The sequence below is a fragment of the Colletotrichum fructicola genome, assembly GCF_000319635.2.
Source record: "Colletotrichum fructicola Nara gc5 chromosome Unknown KSG_Nara_v1_contig06, whole genome shotgun sequence".
NCBI lineage: Eukaryota > Fungi > Ascomycota > Sordariomycetes > Glomerellales > Glomerellaceae > Colletotrichum > Colletotrichum fructicola.
In genome coordinates, this window is record NW_027094056.1 from 2436837 (window position 1) to 2453685 (window position 16849).

Sequence of the window (16849 nt, forward strand, 5' to 3'; positions counted from 1 at the left end):
AACATAAGGAACCATGCTCTTGGCAATATGTTTCAAGCATAAGTAGCATTGGAGGTTGTATTTGAGGACTCTAATTTGTTATGGGGCTTCCCTTTGTCTTTGCAAACCCCCTTGTTCCATGAGTGAAGGGCTCAGTCTTCCTTCACATTATATCATGCCTTGATGACATTCAGGTATCAGATCACAGATGAATTATAAGGGGGGGCAATAGTACAAGCCTTGAATGGCTTGGAAGAAACCGGTGGCATTCTTGATATTCTCGACCCGCAGCCAAGCTTGACTGCTTCCCGTGGCCCGTCATCTTCCCCGAAGCCGCTCGAGTATCAACCCCATCCCATGTCCCCTCAAGCCCATCCCTCGACGGGTGCCGCCTTGTGCATCTCCCCTCGGCGAGTGCGCCCGCCATCAACCCAGACCAAGCACCTTCCTGTCTTTCCGTGTTTTGTTTCCAAAACAAATTCTGCAAATACTGCTTTACCTGGGGCTGTTTTCAAACCTTCCACCAAACAACTCCCAAGCCAAACAACCCACCAGCAAATATTCACATCACCGAGACCAAATCCCAAACACACACCATTACAGCCCCCCATTACACAAGCAAAAATGGACGACGAGCTCAAGCACTTCTTTACCCGCGCCACCGTCATCCAGAAGGATGTCCAGGAGATCCTAGCCAAGCACGGCAAGGACGTCGAGATCATCGTCGCCGAGGACGACGGCACGAACCGCATCCGTCTGCTGTACCGCGACGACAAGGTCTACGCTAGTAAGTCATTTTCTTTTTTTTCCGTGATCATCCATGAGAGGCCATGAATCGAGAGCAACAGGCACAGGGAGAATGAAGGAACTGACGTTGTGGGTTTAGTGGTCGTTCCCTGGGTCTACTCTCCCAAGAAGGACATCCCGAAGATGTGATTAAGACGAGAAGGGGGACGGCGACGGTGCCAAGAGAATGGTCTGAGCTGGAGACATGGGGATCAAGATTTACTTGGACTCTTGTTCTCGTTCAGCTGGAATTTTGGGCGGTGTGCTGTGATCTCGCTTCGGATCGGTATCGGATTCAGGGGCCAACTGCGGTCGAGGTTGTGAAGCCTGTGACAACATGATAGGATCACCAGAATACTGAGCACCATTGAGACTGATCAAAGAAGCTTCCATTGCTCAGATGGCGTGTTGCCAATAGATCCCATCTCTTACCTCGAGCAGTCGTTACGTGATTTCGTGACTCCGTTTCTTGCCACAAACGCCTAAACCGAACCCGTATCCAAGGACTTGTTTTGGGTCTATCCATGTCTACCAGATTTTCTATTCGTTTATGAATCTCAGACGTGGATATCTGGACAGGGAATCAATGGTCAGTCGTCAAAGAGTGAAACCATATTCGCTTGGGGCAGGAAAGGCCTCGGGTGAAAGGCGCTACTCACAACATTGCAGATGCTAAAGCACAACTCAGCCCGGCTTGGACGCATATGATGGATTCAAAAGAACAATTCGAGCGAAAAGAGAAGTAGCGAACATTGAACGCATAGGTGACTTCCTTCTCTGCCAAAGAACTTATCGCCGATGGCTGATGGAGTGCAATTGGTATGCTAGTTGGGATCTAGGCCAAGTCGAGTCCGAAGCCGCGTCCACGCCGTCACTTAGATCACCAAATAGTTTGATTACTTTGAAAATCACTTGAATGGACATTAAAACAGCTAGGCACACTGGTCCGGGCTGCCCTGGCAGCCTTGAAGCTCTGATATGTGCTAAGGATCAAACCCATTCTAAACAAAGACATGGAGCATTGTACATGGGTTTTGCTAGTCGGGCAGTGTTAGTTAGCTATCCGGGAAGTGTCCCCTATGATTCGTGATTATAGAGAGAACGATAGAAGTAGTAATCAGGATAACGACGACGACAACTACGAAGACGACGACGAAGACGACGACGAAGACGACGACGAAGACGACGACGAAGACGACGACGAAAGCGAGAATAGGAAGTATAGTCGCTTTAGAAATAGGCTACGGATTGATTAGGTGTGTGGGGGCACTGCCCGACCAGCAAAACTCCTGTACATAACCATAACTCAGCAGACACCAGAGACAGTTGCATTTAATCCTCAGAAACGACTATTTTATGACTGAGAATGCATGGAACCTTCACAGAACCGTCGATTGGAATGCCAGCTTGCTTCTCTGACGAGGACTTTTCATTTCCTGCGCACCCCCTCTTCTCAGATATTTGTATCTTATTTTCTGTTAAATCAAGGAATTCCCTAAAGGCTTGCTTGCAGTGACCATCAGAAAACCGTAGATTATGAGGGGGGGGAATCATCCTTCACTCTCAGGGAGACTTCATACGTCTCATCTCGTCACCGGAGTGACTTATTCTAAGCCACCTCTGGTATGGACGCAAGTGAGAAACATCACGTCATTCATGAACACATTCAAAGAGGCTTGAAAATTCTCGCACAACTCAAAAATCGGATCATATTTGCAGACAGGGCTCATCAACACACGCGTTGAAGTAATAGCATGAGATTCATGAGCCGGTCATCCACCGGATTCTAGTCTGGTAAAACTCTCAAGCTCCATCGTCCTTCGTCTCTCGATAGGACGTTGCAATAAGCAATTTTTTAGGTTATCTCCGTGAAAATAAAACCAGCGGTTCCTCTCTTAGACGCCAAGCTGCCGAGTCATCAGGCTCGCAAGTCAGAACATGCCTGCGTCTTCGAAACCACTTGACTGACCTGATGTTACTTTTCGAGGCGCTAACATTCACGAAAACCGAAAATCTAGAGTGAACTGATTGGACATAGAGCCCCAACACCCTGTTGTGACGGAGCAGGCCTATAATACCTCCCCTCATGACAACCATGCCGTTCGTATCCGTATCACGCACCCGAGTCAAGCGCCTGCCGTGCCTCGTTTCCTTATCCCAAGCGCCGTATACCGGGAAATGCAAGTCAGCTCACATCGTCTCACCCCTCGCGCTTGGCAGATGATCTCTCGACGAACTCATCCACGTTCAGCCTCAAGGGTCAGCCGGTGGCCAGAACCTTGCCTTGTTTCCCCCTCCCAGCGCCTCCAAATGACAGCTCACACCGGGCGGGTTACACGGCGGCGAAAATCATGTCCGCTTACAACCGCCGTTGCACGAGATGCACCGTCCTCGAACGGGATGGGGTCGCACGACCGCAGCCCCGGACCACCGGTGGAAGCAGATCCACATTAATCACCACCGGACCCGCCCGTCGGGCCCGGGGCCGGATCCCGCCCCTTCCTGGTCGAGGTGATGTGCACTGCAGAACAGAAGGCCCAGACCGCCGCCACCTCCGCGTTTTCCCTGCTCACACACCAACGACACCACCATCGCCAACGGAAATCGACAATCTCCATATGCAGGCGTCATCACATTTCTTCAACGTTTCGAATAGGTCTCTTTCGAGCTTCTTGCAGCATGCGGAATGCGCATTTCGCACTTTTCGCTAATCAAGGGCTACTAAGAGCACTTTCCGATGTGGATTCGATTCCCAGCGTGACAGTTTTCTCCTCGCGCCCCAGAACCCCTGCCACAACCACCCTCCATCTCCTAGCGGCTTGCCTCGGTTCCAACTTTTCTCACACACACTATGGCTGTGCCTCACATACATCCCACCTCGAAAATCAACCGCGTACCAAGTCTCACTCACCTCCCTTCACCGGTCCCGTCCCGTCCCCAGGGCCCCTCACCGGTGAAGCGAATCCCACCAGCCACGTCCGCCCACCTGCTCCAAGACCAGCGATACAGAACGCGGCCACACTCACGAGACACACCTCAAGTCACTCCCCGCCCACCCAGTATGTACATGTCTACACCAAGACGATTGCCAAGGACCCCTTTCGGGAGGCTTAGGGGACAACAAGAGCCGTCCCATACCGCCCGTCCGTCCGTTTGCTAGACGAAACTGACAATGTCGCTGTCACGCTGCCATTCGTCGGCGCCCGCGCACACGCGGCGCAAGCCAGCAACCGTCACTCCTGGGCGCCACACCGAGGACAACCCGGCCTAGAACACGTCAGAAAAGGCAGGGCAAATCATGAGGTCGCGCGGGCGCGCCTCTTCTGCGCGTCTTTTTCCTGCGGCGTAGATTCGATTTAGCCTGCAGGATCTTGCGGGCGAGAAGCAGCTTCAGGCTGCCTGCAGTTCTCATCTCTTGTCTTGAGATGTTCATCTCATCCCATCGCGCAACTGCACCCCAGCAGCCGGATGTCTCGCGGCCCTTGACGGTTGCCTCGCTCTCGGCACTGACAAATTGCTTACCCTCATCTAGCCTGTGATCTCACATGATACCGGAAAATGCGGAAAATAAACGGCATTTCACAATGACATTTCTTTTGCTGCTCTCGATCCGAGCTTCGCAGTTTTCGGATGGCGCAAGTGCCGACATCCCACCCCATGGCCGAGGCCGCATGTCCCACGCGCCGAGGCAAACGGCGCCCGAAACGGCAGCTTTTTTCCTTCTCCATCGCCGCCGCCCGCGATGCAACCTCAGACTCAGAGGACACCTCCAACATCCCACGCGTGAGGTCGCCTTCACACCATTAGCCCCTGCGGCGGACGAATGAGAACCGGCACCCAAGGTTTTATGTCCAATGGAGATCTTGTCCATCCACCACACCTCTCTAACCCCAAAGGCAACGTGGTTGCCTCCCAAATCTGGTCTACGTGTCTGAGACGCCACGATATCGAAGCCCGTCAGTCGGGGAAATGGGTGTAGCGGCCGTTTCGGTGGCTTTTTTCGACACGCTGCTCTTGCAACCCTCAGAGAAGCTGTCAATCCTAGTTGGGTTTTGGTCGCTAACGCGATACGGCAGTTGTTCCCCAATGTCTCTGATAGCTTGGTCGGTGACTTTGCCAGCGCAGAGCCCATGTCTCAAACAACGCATGTCCATACATGGCTCTAATTCTCGTGTACCTTCCGCATTGGTTACCAAAGGAAGAGAGCTATTGAGACATTCAAAATGCAGTACAACTGATCGATTTTGGAGGTGGCCTGATGCCCAACCTTGATCACGTAACTTCTCCGGCCACTTGCACCAGCGCCTCTTGATCCATTGCCGATGGATGAGGACAAAGTGCACAACAGGGAGAGTAGGGATGTTTTGACAGCTGTGTCTATTGAAGTCTAGTTGTTTCCGTTGTACTAGCCACCGCTCAACCAGCTCTTTGGGGTGTTCATGCAGTGCCTCGGCGATGGCCAGAGGTCGGCTCATCTTCCTCCAGGCTTCCGTCCGTATATCGACCATCTATGTGTCAAGTCAGTACCGCCGCCAGCACAACTCAAATACAACTTACATGGAGAAGTACGCATGGATACTCCTGTCCTTCAACTCCTTCCTCACCTCCATCGCAAACACCATCGTCTCCTCTCTAGTCCACTTCAGCCCCCTCGTGAACGGCGCCATGATAATACCTTCCCAATTCCCGGCAAAGTTCTCCTCGCACCAGAAACCGAGCTCTTTGTACTTTGAATGTCTCGCCCACGGATTCGTGGGCCACTTGAAACGGTGGACATGAACGTCCTCGAAACCCACGTCCACCATGACGTCTTTTAACCCCTGCACATCGACAAACGGGCGGCCCAAGATCTCCGAGGCCTCTGCCATCATGCACATGCATCTCGACAGAGCGGAGTCGGGCTTGAGGGTGCCGTCGTCGGATAAGGGGTTCACGTCGGCGTCGTTAAGCTCGAGGTAGCCCCCAGGGTTGAGATGGCTATCGGGTTCCGCGTCAGCTGCTGTATGAACGTGACAACGAGCACTTCTATTGGCCACTCACTCGTAGCATTGGGCGAGATATGCCCTCCAGTCGTTGATAGCAGACGTCATCATCCGGCTGTGGATGTAGTCGAAGGGGCGCGACCACGTCCATGGCTCCTCGATGTCGTCGATCTCAAACTTGACATTCGGCGGGACACTGGATGTGTTAAGCTTACATGACTTGAAGGCAACTTTGCTTGGGCAGACTTACTACTCTGGGAAGTTCGCAGAGAGGTCAACCCCGAGCACCTGGCACATCGAAATCGTCAGCTACAAGTCAGGTCCGCCGGAGCTGGTCCAGATATACCTCGGCCTCCGGGTGTTCGTCCCCGAATTCGATGGCCCAGATTCCGCTCCCCGTACCACAGTCGAGCACACGCCCTATATGTGAGTTCATATCGTTCGGCGGCGCCGTGCCGAGCCTATTATCAAATGTGAGGAGGTACATGTTATGTTGAAGATCTGAAAAAACTGGTCAGCAGCTGTGGGTGTAAGTCACCTGGATGAGGCATACCCAGTCGATCGACTTCCTGCTCATCGTTGGGATACATGTATTCTTCAAGGCAATGTCAGCGCTTATCTACCGACGGCGGACCTTGTGCAGAAGACTCACTGCCCTCCTTATACCTGTGATACGTCCTCCCATTCTCCGTCCGGTAGTTGAGAATCGACTCGTTGACGCTGGTGGTTGAAGAGGCGAGCTTCCGACAAGTCAGCCTCTGCTATTGTGGTATGAAAGCCCGGCGCTCTTACACTCGCAGTGTCGAAAACACTATCATTATCCGCGGGCTGTAAGTAACAGACACTTAGCCGTGAGAACAAACACAAATCAAGGTAAATGCTTTCCCCACATCTTCCGCGTCAATCTCGACGTCGAGGTGCGCCGTGATCTGGCCCTCCGTCACCGCTGGCGGGGAGGACGCCGCTGCGGCTGGCGAACCGGCTTTGGAACTGCGTCGAGACGCCGCCTTCTCGGACATCCTCTCGTGTCGGAAATTTCGCTTTTTACAGGTTCTGTTGGCCTGTCATTTCGAACAGGAAATCGCCGTCTTTAACGTCCAGTCCTTTTCCAGAAACAATTACGATCGCGCTGTCAAATAGATAGCCCAGGAGAAAATACATAAAAGACGAAAAAAGGAAGAAAGAAGAGAGAATCCCCCCGTGTTGCGTCACATCCCGCGCGCGCTTGCGGCCCGCTCCATCTCATTATATCTCCTAGCCGCCCGACACAAACCCCTCTCTCTAGACGGGGAAGCAGATCTGAGAAATGCAAATCGAACGCGACGGCGAACGGTCCAAGACATACATGGCACCTGGCGGGCAGATCACCGGTGGAGAGTAAGTCGGAACTGCTCTGCGGACGTATTAGAGCACAATCGATGGGGACGAAAAATAACGGGAATAAGACCAATCGTACGATGGACCAGAAAAAGGCGGCCGGGTGTGCTGCGGCCTTCGGACCGCACGCCTGCGGGATCTAGACGGCAAGGAGATGCGTTTGATGATGCACATCGCTGGATCCGGGTTGCCAAGTCGGGGGGCCCATTCAGTCACAAATCACGTAGATACGGGCGATGGGTGGTCGTGGGAGGGGAGCTTTTCTGCCAACGAGACAGTAATTCCTTCTGTAGTATCCTTTGCGAGATGCACGCTGCCAAAATGGCACTTTTCTTATTTCTGAGTAGAGGCAGCATGATCCAAAGCGGAAACCTACTCCACCGACGTTCCATCGTCGAAATTCTGCGGTCTTTGAAGACTATGACAGGTGATTGCTCACAAAGAACCAAACATGCATCGAGACTACGTGATGTTTATGCGTGATGTTTGGAATTCACATGCGATTTGCGTGGGCAGTATTCTTTCACCATCTAAGAAAAGACTAGACAAGGCGGGACAGAGATGAGGACAGAGACAAAAGGAAATACAGTTGTAAATATATACTAAAACCACAGAGAACATTTCCCTGAATTCTTTTATTTTCTTTTATTTCTTCATCTTATCACTTTCAAAGTGCTTGAAATCGGAGCATCTGAACTGAGGACCTCCGCTTGCCCGCTTTGGTGTGGGTCTTGAGCACCAAAATTACTAATCTATCCAACAATAACACCAATCCTCGATAGTCTAGTGGTGAGGATATCGGCTTGTCACGCCGGGGACCGGGGTTCAATTCCCCGTCGAGGAGATTCTTTTTGCCTTTTTGACCATGTAATCCATCCATCCATACTTGATGCGGCGCAGAAGGCGTCAATGAAGATAATGTAGTCCGTAGTCTTAGTCGTTGAGCGCCATAGTGTTGAGGGGAAGTCAAATTCCAAGGCGTCGTTATGGCTTCACCGCGCCTCCTCAAAAACAACCTGGATGGAAAGCATGTGCAGCAGACAAAGTCCAATACAAACGCCGATGACGAGTCGATGAACGCAATGCCCAACTTTTTGTCTTCGTGTCCGCAAGATGCACTCTTAAAAAATCACGAGTTCGAAAGAAGACGAAAGGGTCGAGCGAGTAAAACGCCAAGACACTGCCGAAAGGAAAAAAAAATCCGCGTCCCCATCTTTCCCGCTGGATCATCCGGGGTAGATAGACAGAGATAGCGTAAGGCTCAAGCAATTCAGAAGGGGACCAAGAAAATTAGGGGACCACCGATGGTAACGGAACTGGCACAGGGGGGGGAATAAAACCCGCGGCAATGCAAACACTGTAACTCGGGGTGGGCTCAGGGATATCCCTCCTCGGCCCCCCGAAAATACATCGTGGACGCGCGCGCGCGCGAGCGCGAAAGGGCGGCCACGCGACTAGACCAAAGACGGGGCCCTTCCGACCTTGTGCGACGTGAAGCAAGGTAAGGTAATCCATCATCCACCCGGCCCAGCTTCGGGTTCCTGTCCATCAAGCGGGGCGGTGTGGTGGCGGCGGCGGTTCTCGAGACAGGAGGGTGTTGGCAGTCACTGTTCCCCCCCAACCGAAAAACAGGCCGCGGAACCCACCTAGCCCACCAAAAACTTTACCTTCCCACCGGGAACGGGATCGTCACGCGCTGTCACAACCTCAATGGGTCCAGATCATGGGCACAAACTTGAGTCCCGGTTTGTCTAGTCACAACAGAAATCAAACTCCTTTCTTGGCCTAATAGTATCCCATAAGGGGGTATGTTTCGCTCTCAATGGTGAAAAAGAAAATTGGCAAGGAAACAACACAGGAAACACGTCAAAAACCGAAACAATTGGAGAAAACGCCGGGAATGGGCGTCTTCCCGCCAGGACAACCCTTCCAACCCCGCCTCTTCGGTCCCCATGACGCAGCCTGCTCACAGAGTGTCCCAACCATTGTGCTTTGCGCGATGCTGGAGATCCCCCCTTCCCGTCTTTGATGCCAAACAAGAACCCCAGTTGAATGCGTACCCATGCCTTTGTGCGTGCCTGACAGAGGGAAAAGATGCAGTCTTGCCTCCCATGCCCAGAATGGAGGACGCGCCGTTGCCAGACTGCCTTCTCTTCCCTTCCGCCTTCTCTCTTTCCGTGTTCGCGTTCTTTAAAAATCCGTGTCCTTTATGACCCAAACGTGTGTGTTGCGCGCGATTAAAACGATGACTTTCGGCCTCCGTGCCTTTTGAGGGGTTTTGCTGTTAGATCAACTTTGAATCCATTCGCTTTCTTCTGTGCTTTTGGGCATTTTCTCTTTTTGGTTGACTCATGCCATGCTCCTGAAAACCCAACACAACGCTCCCCCGTACGCATCAATCGCTAATCGCTGTGCCAGTGAATATCCCATTCCCCCGCGAGTTTCTTTGTCCTTAAGTCCCGTTGCCCCAGATCCTGAGAATGCTTCGCAAAACAGCATCGCAAAACGTATCGAACCCAGAAACTCCGTCCTCGAGTCGTTGGCGCAGGGTATAATAGTCCGCAGGGACGTGAGACTAGATTCCCCGAAGCTCGTCTACCGTAGTAAATGTCCGATCCACGCGCCATGCTGAATGAAAGAAAGGAAACCAGACCGGCGCCATTATCGAAAACAAAAAAGGGGGGAATAAGAGAAACGAGAGTTGAACCGAACTACTTCAACCAAAACCTCGACGTTGCCGCGCCCCTGGACCGAGGTGGCCCATAACGAAGCGCCTCCTGATGCACGTCTGCCGTTCCCGAGAAGCTCACGCGATTCCGAGTCATAAAAAGGGCCCAGTCGCTCAAAGCCAAGATGGGAATCGTGTGAAGTTGATGTAAGAAATGAGAAGATGAGTGCCGAGATGAGATGCCAATGTAAATGCGTATGCGCCGTGTGGCAAAGAGTGCCGCAAACCCAGGGTCTGAACCCATTGAAAAGCTTGGGTAGAGAGACAATGTCCCGAGACGGACTGTCCGTCGATGCCGTCCCCAGTCCGTCTGGTTACCTCAATGTCGTCGTATATTCATCCAGGAACACCGTAACGCCCAATTATTTCGCCACAGTGCGTCCCAATGCCCTAGGGCAGCTTTAGCCCATCCTCTGAACATTTACCTGCCCAGCATGTGAGGTGGCAGGTAGTTGGAGTTGTTTCCGTTCATCAAAGATCCAGGCCCGCCGGCCGTCATGGCGCCGCTGTACCCATTCCATACATTACTGTTGCTGCTAGCGGGGAATCCAGCAACAGTGTACGACTGTGCGGTCGAACTACCGTTGAAGCGGCCAGCGCCTAGGCCTGGGGGAGCTGCGAGGCCAGGAGGGGGCCCACTGGCGGTCTTGAAACCGTTTGTAGAACCCGTCATCATGCCCCCCATGGGTGAAGTGGCCTGGCCGGGAGTTTGACCAGATCGAACGCCAAGAGGGTTCTTGGAGAAGCTCAAGCGAATGCCACCTTTGACGCTGTTGTGCAAGGGCTGGCCGTAGAGATCGTGGAGAGCCTTGGTAGCGAAGGAAACGTCCTCAAACTCAACAAAACACATTGGGCCGTTCTGCTTGGTCCGGAAGCAGAGGCGCTTATATCCTCGCTGCTTGGAGAACATAGCCTTGAGCTCTTCCTCGGAAGTGTCGATGGGAAGGTTACCGACGTACAGAGTATTGCACGGCGGGTTCTGGTCGGCTGGGTTCACCGGGGGGAAGTTATGCCGGGCGTACGGGTGGCCACCTGCCATGTGAAAGGGCATCCCCCCGTGTGGGCCGCTGCCCAAGACGGTTGGCGACATGGTAGCTGGATGAGCTGACATCGGCCCCATCCCTTGCTGACCATATTGCGGCAGAGATGATGGGCCAGAAGACGAGCTGGTGTTGAGGGATAGGTTGGCCAGACGCGAGATGGGTAGCTGTGGGGCGGTGGCCCGTCGCTGGGACGTGGCGCCGTTTTCCGCGTAGGCGACCGGGTCCTTCAGCAACTCACCAGTGTCGTCGTCGTCGCCGGCGTCGTCATTGATCATTGATTTCCCTGTGGCGCGAGTTCGCTCCGACAGATGGTTTCCGATCGGTGACTGCGGGGAGAACAGATTCTGGTAATGCGCGCTGGACTCGGGATTTGGCAATTCGCTGGAGCCGTAGATAGCGTTCAGGGGCGGCGAGATCTTCTCGAGAGGCTGAAACCCCCCGTTGAATCGCGATGGCTGTCGCGATGTTGGCGCAGAGGATGTCGCGGAGGAAGCGGTGCTCGACGGCCCAGTACCTGCAGGCTCGGCGTATCGCCTCGAGGTGGTCGGACTTCCTCCAAGAATCTCAACAATCATGTTCGCGTCGTTGGAAATGTTGGACTTTCCGTCCAGCATGTTTTTCGCCTCGATTGCGCCGTTCGTGGTCCTGAACTTCAGAATGGCCGATCGGAATCCCTTGTCGTCCGAATGGTCCACGGGAAGAACCTCAACGTCCACCAATTCCTTGGACCACACGACCATGAGGCGGAGCGACTCTTCGGAAGTGTTCAAAGGGAGACGTCGAATGAGGACGGAAGAAACGGCGGGACCTGCGTTAGCGAACGAGGTGCCTACGGGCTTTGTCGCATCGAAGGGGTTGACGGAGGACAGGAACGCAGGTTGGCCGTTGGACGACCTGAAAGGGTGCGATTGTTGCAGAAAAGCCGGCGCAGCCATGGCAGTCTTCGTTATCGTATTTGTCGGATGGAATGGACTTGCGCGACTCGTTGTCATTTCAAGAAAAGTCGAGGTATCGCCAATGAGGCTGAGTATGCGCGGCTGGTTCACCTTTACTCGCCGGTCATCCGCCGGTGGTTCGGTGCATGCGCTGGCGCGTGGTTCCCGGGGGGTTGCGTTGTGGTTGCGGGAGATTGCTGGAAACTTGCGACAATCGCGCTGATCACAGAAGTGATTGCCTTGAGTACTTGAGAAGGAGGGTGCAGATTGCTGGACGTAAACGCGCTCCAAAATATCGTGCGTCGACGACAATCTCTGAGGGGCGGCGAGACAGAGGGCGATAAAAGAATGCAGCCTGCTACAAGGGCGATGTGGAAAAGTTGGGGGGGGGCTGGACTCGGTTTTGGTGGAGAGGGAAGGGAGAGGGAGCGTGCGAGTAGTGCGAGATGAGCGGTCGCAACGTTATATCGTGCCTTAAAGTTCGGGGACGACGAGAGAAAAGGATACGGTGCCTATGTACCGCGAGGTGGTGGTAGTATTGACGGCAGAGGGGGGACGTAAAGACAAGGTGTGTTGATGGGAAGTGTGCGAGGGTGAGGGAAGAGCAGGAGGAATGGCGTATGGTGTGGTGTGCGCGCCTTGATGGGTTGGGTTGGGTGCGCCGCGGTGCGGTGCGGTGCGTCAGGACAGGAGAGGACGGGCGGCTGGCCTGCTTCGTTCAAGGAGCATGGGGGAAGGAAGCAACAGCACGCATCTGCGGGTGTGGATGCTACTGGGCTGCTGGTTGCGTTCGAGAGTCGGGTCGCTTCTGGGACTGGACGGAGACCAGGACTGGGACTTGGGTACCGGCGCGCGGTAGGTATGCAGCAGATGACAGGCTAGAGCAGGTCGACTTGCCGGGGCCCCTCGAAGCTTGATGGTGACAGGCACCCAATGGGGCTACGGCCACGGGTGGGTGACTCGAGGACGGAGGCCAGGAGACGGCTAAAGCAAGGTCGACAGAACGACTACCGTGACGGGGGCTTCTGGGCCCGGGACGAAGGGTACCTGAAGGTTGTGAGAGAACCGGGGGTGGGGGGATATCGAATTGTACTGCTGCTGCGCGATTGCAGACGGCAAAGAGAGGGGAGGGGGGATTAGAGCGGGCGGAAGCGCGGAAGGATGTTGCAGGACAACGTCGACTTGTAGGGTTTTTTGGTGCGTAAAAGTATCGAAAAAGGCACGGTTGCCTGTGTAGCCAAAGGTAAGCCGGGCTGAGTACCGCAGCAGGTACTTTGGGGAAACGGAAGCCCAGGGTTGTTGCAGGACGATGGACGATGAGAGAGATGGGGGATATCGAGGAAGATCCCACGCCAACGTACCCAAGGTACCTTATCCCGCAGCAGGCCAGTTAATTGAACGCTCGCTGAGAGAGAGGGTGTGTGGAAACGAGAGTCGGTCGTACTATGGACGTAGTGGCCACTGGATGCTGGGCCCGGGGGCGTCGACGGTGTTTCCCTTGGGGTGGTGGCCCTTGTTCGAGCGTTGAGTCTGGTCCAGGCCGCAGCCCAGTCACGGTTGGACTTGGGCCTTGGGTTGGGGGGAGGGACAAGGGAGGAAGTTGTTGTGGAGTATCAATTGCGCGCCGCCGCTGGAGTATTCGGGAGCGACGTATCGTACCAATCAGATGCTGATCGCGTAGAGTTGGGAAGGGTTCGGTGTGGGCTAAGGCAATGCTAAGGCATATGTAGAAATGTATACTTTCTGTGTACCTTGCCCGGTGGGGAGCGACGCGACCACTCCAAGAAGTTTCCCGACGCCTGTAAGTGACTAGCTCGTAGCGGTCCCTGACAATGACAATTGCGTTATCTTTGGCTTCGAGGACGGCAGGGCCTTGAGAGGGGTTGTCGCTGAATGGTCGTCAAAGTCGTTTCTTTGAAAGTGTTTGATACGGACAAATTGGCGAATAATGTCGACGACCTCCTTGTCAGTGGCGCCCGCCCGGGTCGAGGGGATGTGGGTGGGATGGAGTTGTTGCGTGCGTCTGTATGTACTTAGTATCCCCCAAGGGAGAGAGGGAGAGAGAGAGAGAGAGATGGGAGGGCAGGCAGGGAGACGGCGCTCACAGCAAGAGTGTGGGCAGCAGCAGTAGTGTTGTAGCGCCAGCAGCCGGGTGTGGAGGAAGTACCGTGCTTCGTATGAGCGAGGTTATGAGCATCAAGGTACCGTCGTTGTGTGTAGGTTGGTGGTGGTGTTGGTGGTGCTGGCCTGTGTGTGGTTGTGGTGGTGGTATCGGCGGTGGTGGAGGAGGTTTCTGATCGAAATGGACGGATGGGAATTGCAAGACAAAACAACCTGAAGGGCGGGACGTAGGCTAGCGGGCGAGCGAAGCAGGAGAGACAAGAGAAGGGGAAGGAAGGCCCCTGCCAGCACTCTTGGTGCTAGACCGGATTCCCTGGTGGCACAGCCTCTGGAGGGGACAACGGCGTCAGGAGAGAGCGTGGATTGGTTGGAGATGGTGGTAGCAGTGCGACCGGGCTCAGGGGTCTTGTAGACTTTCGGCGATCGCTGGCACCGTTTGAGGGCTGGTGCTTGCCAGGAGGCGCGTGTGTCTGTCTGGCTGGCAGTCTGTAAGGTAGTGCGGTAGATGAGCTGGTCTGCTTGAGGGCTTGAAAAGTGTGTGTGTGTGCGTCTATGTGTGGGGGAGAGAGAGAGAGAGAGTGTGTGTGTGTGTGAGCGAGCAGCGAGTGTGTGAGGACGTGCAGAAAGTGAGAGGCTCCTTCGGTTTCTCTTTGTGCGAGCGCAGATGATGCATGTACCAGGTATGATATGCAAGCTACTTGGTGTTTGCTGTGTGTTGGGGGGAGAATGACGCAGAGTAGGATTGTCTGTTCTCCAGCGGCTTTAAACCACACAGGATGAAGGCCTCGCGTTCCAAGAGGAGGACGGAGGAGAGGAGAGGAGGCAGCGGCAGCGGAACGTGTCCCGGGGAAGCTCGCAAGATCCAAGCTCGGCTTGTGAGTGGTTGCAGCAGATGGGGTTTGGAAGACATGGAAGGCAGGGGTGGGCATGGATGGGCAGAAGAAGGACGAGCTGGAGAAGGGCACCGCAACTCCTACCTATGCTGAGGTGTAGCACCTCATCAGTGTCGCACTTTCGCAGTCTGCCGTGCCGTGCTACGACGGCGTCTCTCGCCTATCTGAGTTCTGGGCGTCGACTGGGAGTGGAGACGATGATTCGAAACAGGAAAAGAAGGAACGACACAGAGATAGCACCTGCCAATTCCGCTTGCAAAACAAATTCAGCCCTTCCTTCCCTCCCTGACATTCAGCAGCAGTATCATGTATGTAAAGCAAGCAAGGCGAGGCGCTCGGGGGCCAGGAGGGAAGGAAGAGACTGCGGGTGCGGTGTTTCCAACCGGGAGGTCTCAAAAACCCATGAACGGGAAGGCAGGACCGGGGATAGGAGGCAGGTATGGGGCCGCCTACCTTACCTATCGGCAGGGCAGCACTGTCCCTGGATGCCCTCCTGTGCTCCTGTGATCTTTCCTTGCTTTTTGGCATGTTGCAGCACGCACGCATCGGGGAAGGAGCGCACGTGGATGGAAAATCATTTGATAAGGCAAGAGCGTCGCGAACTCAAGGCAGGCTCGCTGCGCTGCATCCACGCCGTTATCGCCTTCGGGGTTCCAGAGTTGAGCTGCGCTGCGCTGCGCTGTTGGATGCAATGCGATGCCGGCACACACCTAACCTAACTCGAGGGGCAGTTGAGATCATATGGGAGATTGTATAGGTAGGGTGACGCAGAAAACCAAATACCTCTTCCCAAAGAAAGAATTAAAAAAAAAAAAAAAAAAAAAAAAAAAAAATTTAAAAAAAATTGCAAAACTCTTCCGTCTGTTGCGACTACCCTGCTTGCTTGACGCCTACCTACTGCCTGCAGCGTAAGCTGCCGCTGAAACTTGGGAGGATTGGGACGGGGTCATTGCATGGAGCTAGAGAAGTGTGCCTCGTGCCTCTCTATGGCATCTTGAAGCCAATAGGTAGGCTTCTTGGTATCCGTCGAGACAGGCCACAGAGAAGCTCACCACCGCGCGGGAGTGTGGAGTGTGGCCTCAGATGTTGTACGAATAATCCGTGCGGATTTAGCCAGACCCAAAGCCAGGCCAGGCCAGGCCAGTCGGTCTACGAATGCCTTTCCTTACAAAGTACAGTGTGTTTCCTGGGAACCCCTCGACAGATCTGTCGGCCCTGATCTACCACGCGAGACCACAGACCAGACGAGGCCATGTGCCCGTCACGCCAGACCCGGTACGTAACGACGCACACACGAGCAATGGCAGCCAGAGACATCCCCCGGTGCTCCACCTCTAGGCAAGGAACACCACGTCCGCGAAGCAAGGGACCTGAAGAGAGACCAAGACCAGACAAGAAGACCCTTTGCCCGTGCTTGCTGGCTGCGAGCACACCGGCCGAATGCTCGGTAGCCACGGTACTTCACAAAGCTGGTTACTACCGCAGATCGGCATCGACAATCGTCCAGAAAGAAGAAAACCACATGGTTCATGGCCGAGAACCAGCCACTGCCAGCCTTGCAAAAATCCACGTCCATCAACGACGCAGTGGCTTTCTAGCCCACTGCAACATACATCATGGATCGTCATTGTGCAGTTCGCGGTGACGGGGACATAGGAAGTTGTGTGGTGCGTACTTGAGCCGTGGGCTCTGGTTATTGGTAAGAGCCAGAGATCTCGGAGTGCGGTGTGCCGTGGTGCCCCTCGTTCGACTGCCAAGATCCCTGAGGTTCTGGAGTGGCATCTACGGCGGCACGCCAGACAGTCTGCCATCCGCCGCAGCGAGAGCCTGAACCTGAACCCTTATTTGAGTTCGTGCGGGCCAGTCTGTGCCTCGCCTGCGGTCAAGTTCAAAGAAGACACATCCCTAGCTGTCGAGTCTATTCCGACACTTCTGGTCAGCTTTTCTGCCAGTATCAGACTCGCATCATCTCCAGTCCGCTTCACCTCCTGCATAATCCGGCTGC

The 16849-nt window shown here is 54.3% G+C and overlaps 4 protein-coding genes across 4 annotated transcripts; 1 reads left to right on the forward strand and 3 right to left on the reverse strand.

Annotated features, from left to right (window-relative positions):
- Positions 1 to 603: 603 nt before the first annotated feature.
- On the forward strand, positions 604 to 915 carry CGGC5_v010957 (uncharacterized protein; the record flags this gene model as incomplete). Its single annotated transcript, XM_032019535.1, has 2 exons — positions 604 to 766; positions 866 to 915. 2 exons carry the CDS (start codon positions 604 to 606, stop codon positions 913 to 915), a joined length of 213 nt encoding a protein of 70 aa, XP_031892520.1.
- A 4321-nt stretch (positions 916 to 5236) lies between these two features.
- LAE1-0 (Secondary metabolism regulator LAE1) lies at positions 5237 to 6766 on the reverse strand (the record flags this gene model as incomplete). Its single annotated transcript, XM_066152439.1, has 9 exons — positions 5237 to 5273; positions 5323 to 5742; positions 5806 to 5943; positions 5998 to 6035; positions 6094 to 6248; positions 6301 to 6342; positions 6400 to 6487; positions 6540 to 6575; positions 6638 to 6766. The coding sequence occupies 9 exons, from the start codon at positions 6764 to 6766 to the stop codon at positions 5237 to 5239; spliced, it is 1083 nt and encodes a 360-aa protein (XP_066008072.1).
- Positions 6767 to 10273: 3507 nt separating this feature from the next.
- Positions 10274 to 11830, reverse strand: scw1 (Cell wall integrity protein scw1; the record flags this gene model as incomplete). The annotated part of the gene is made up of 1 exon (XM_032019502.1): positions 10274 to 11830. One exon carries the CDS (start codon positions 11828 to 11830, stop codon positions 10274 to 10276), a length of 1557 nt encoding a protein of 518 aa, XP_031892472.1.
- A 1809-nt stretch (positions 11831 to 13639) lies between these two features.
- CGGC5_v010960 (uncharacterized protein) lies at positions 13640 to 14027 on the reverse strand (the record flags this gene model as incomplete). The annotated part of the gene is made up of 2 exons (XM_066152440.1): positions 13640 to 13853; positions 13936 to 14027. The coding sequence occupies 2 exons, from the start codon at positions 14025 to 14027 to the stop codon at positions 13640 to 13642; spliced, it is 306 nt and encodes a 101-aa protein (XP_066008195.1).
- Between the last annotated feature and the right edge of the window lie 2822 nt (positions 14028 to 16849).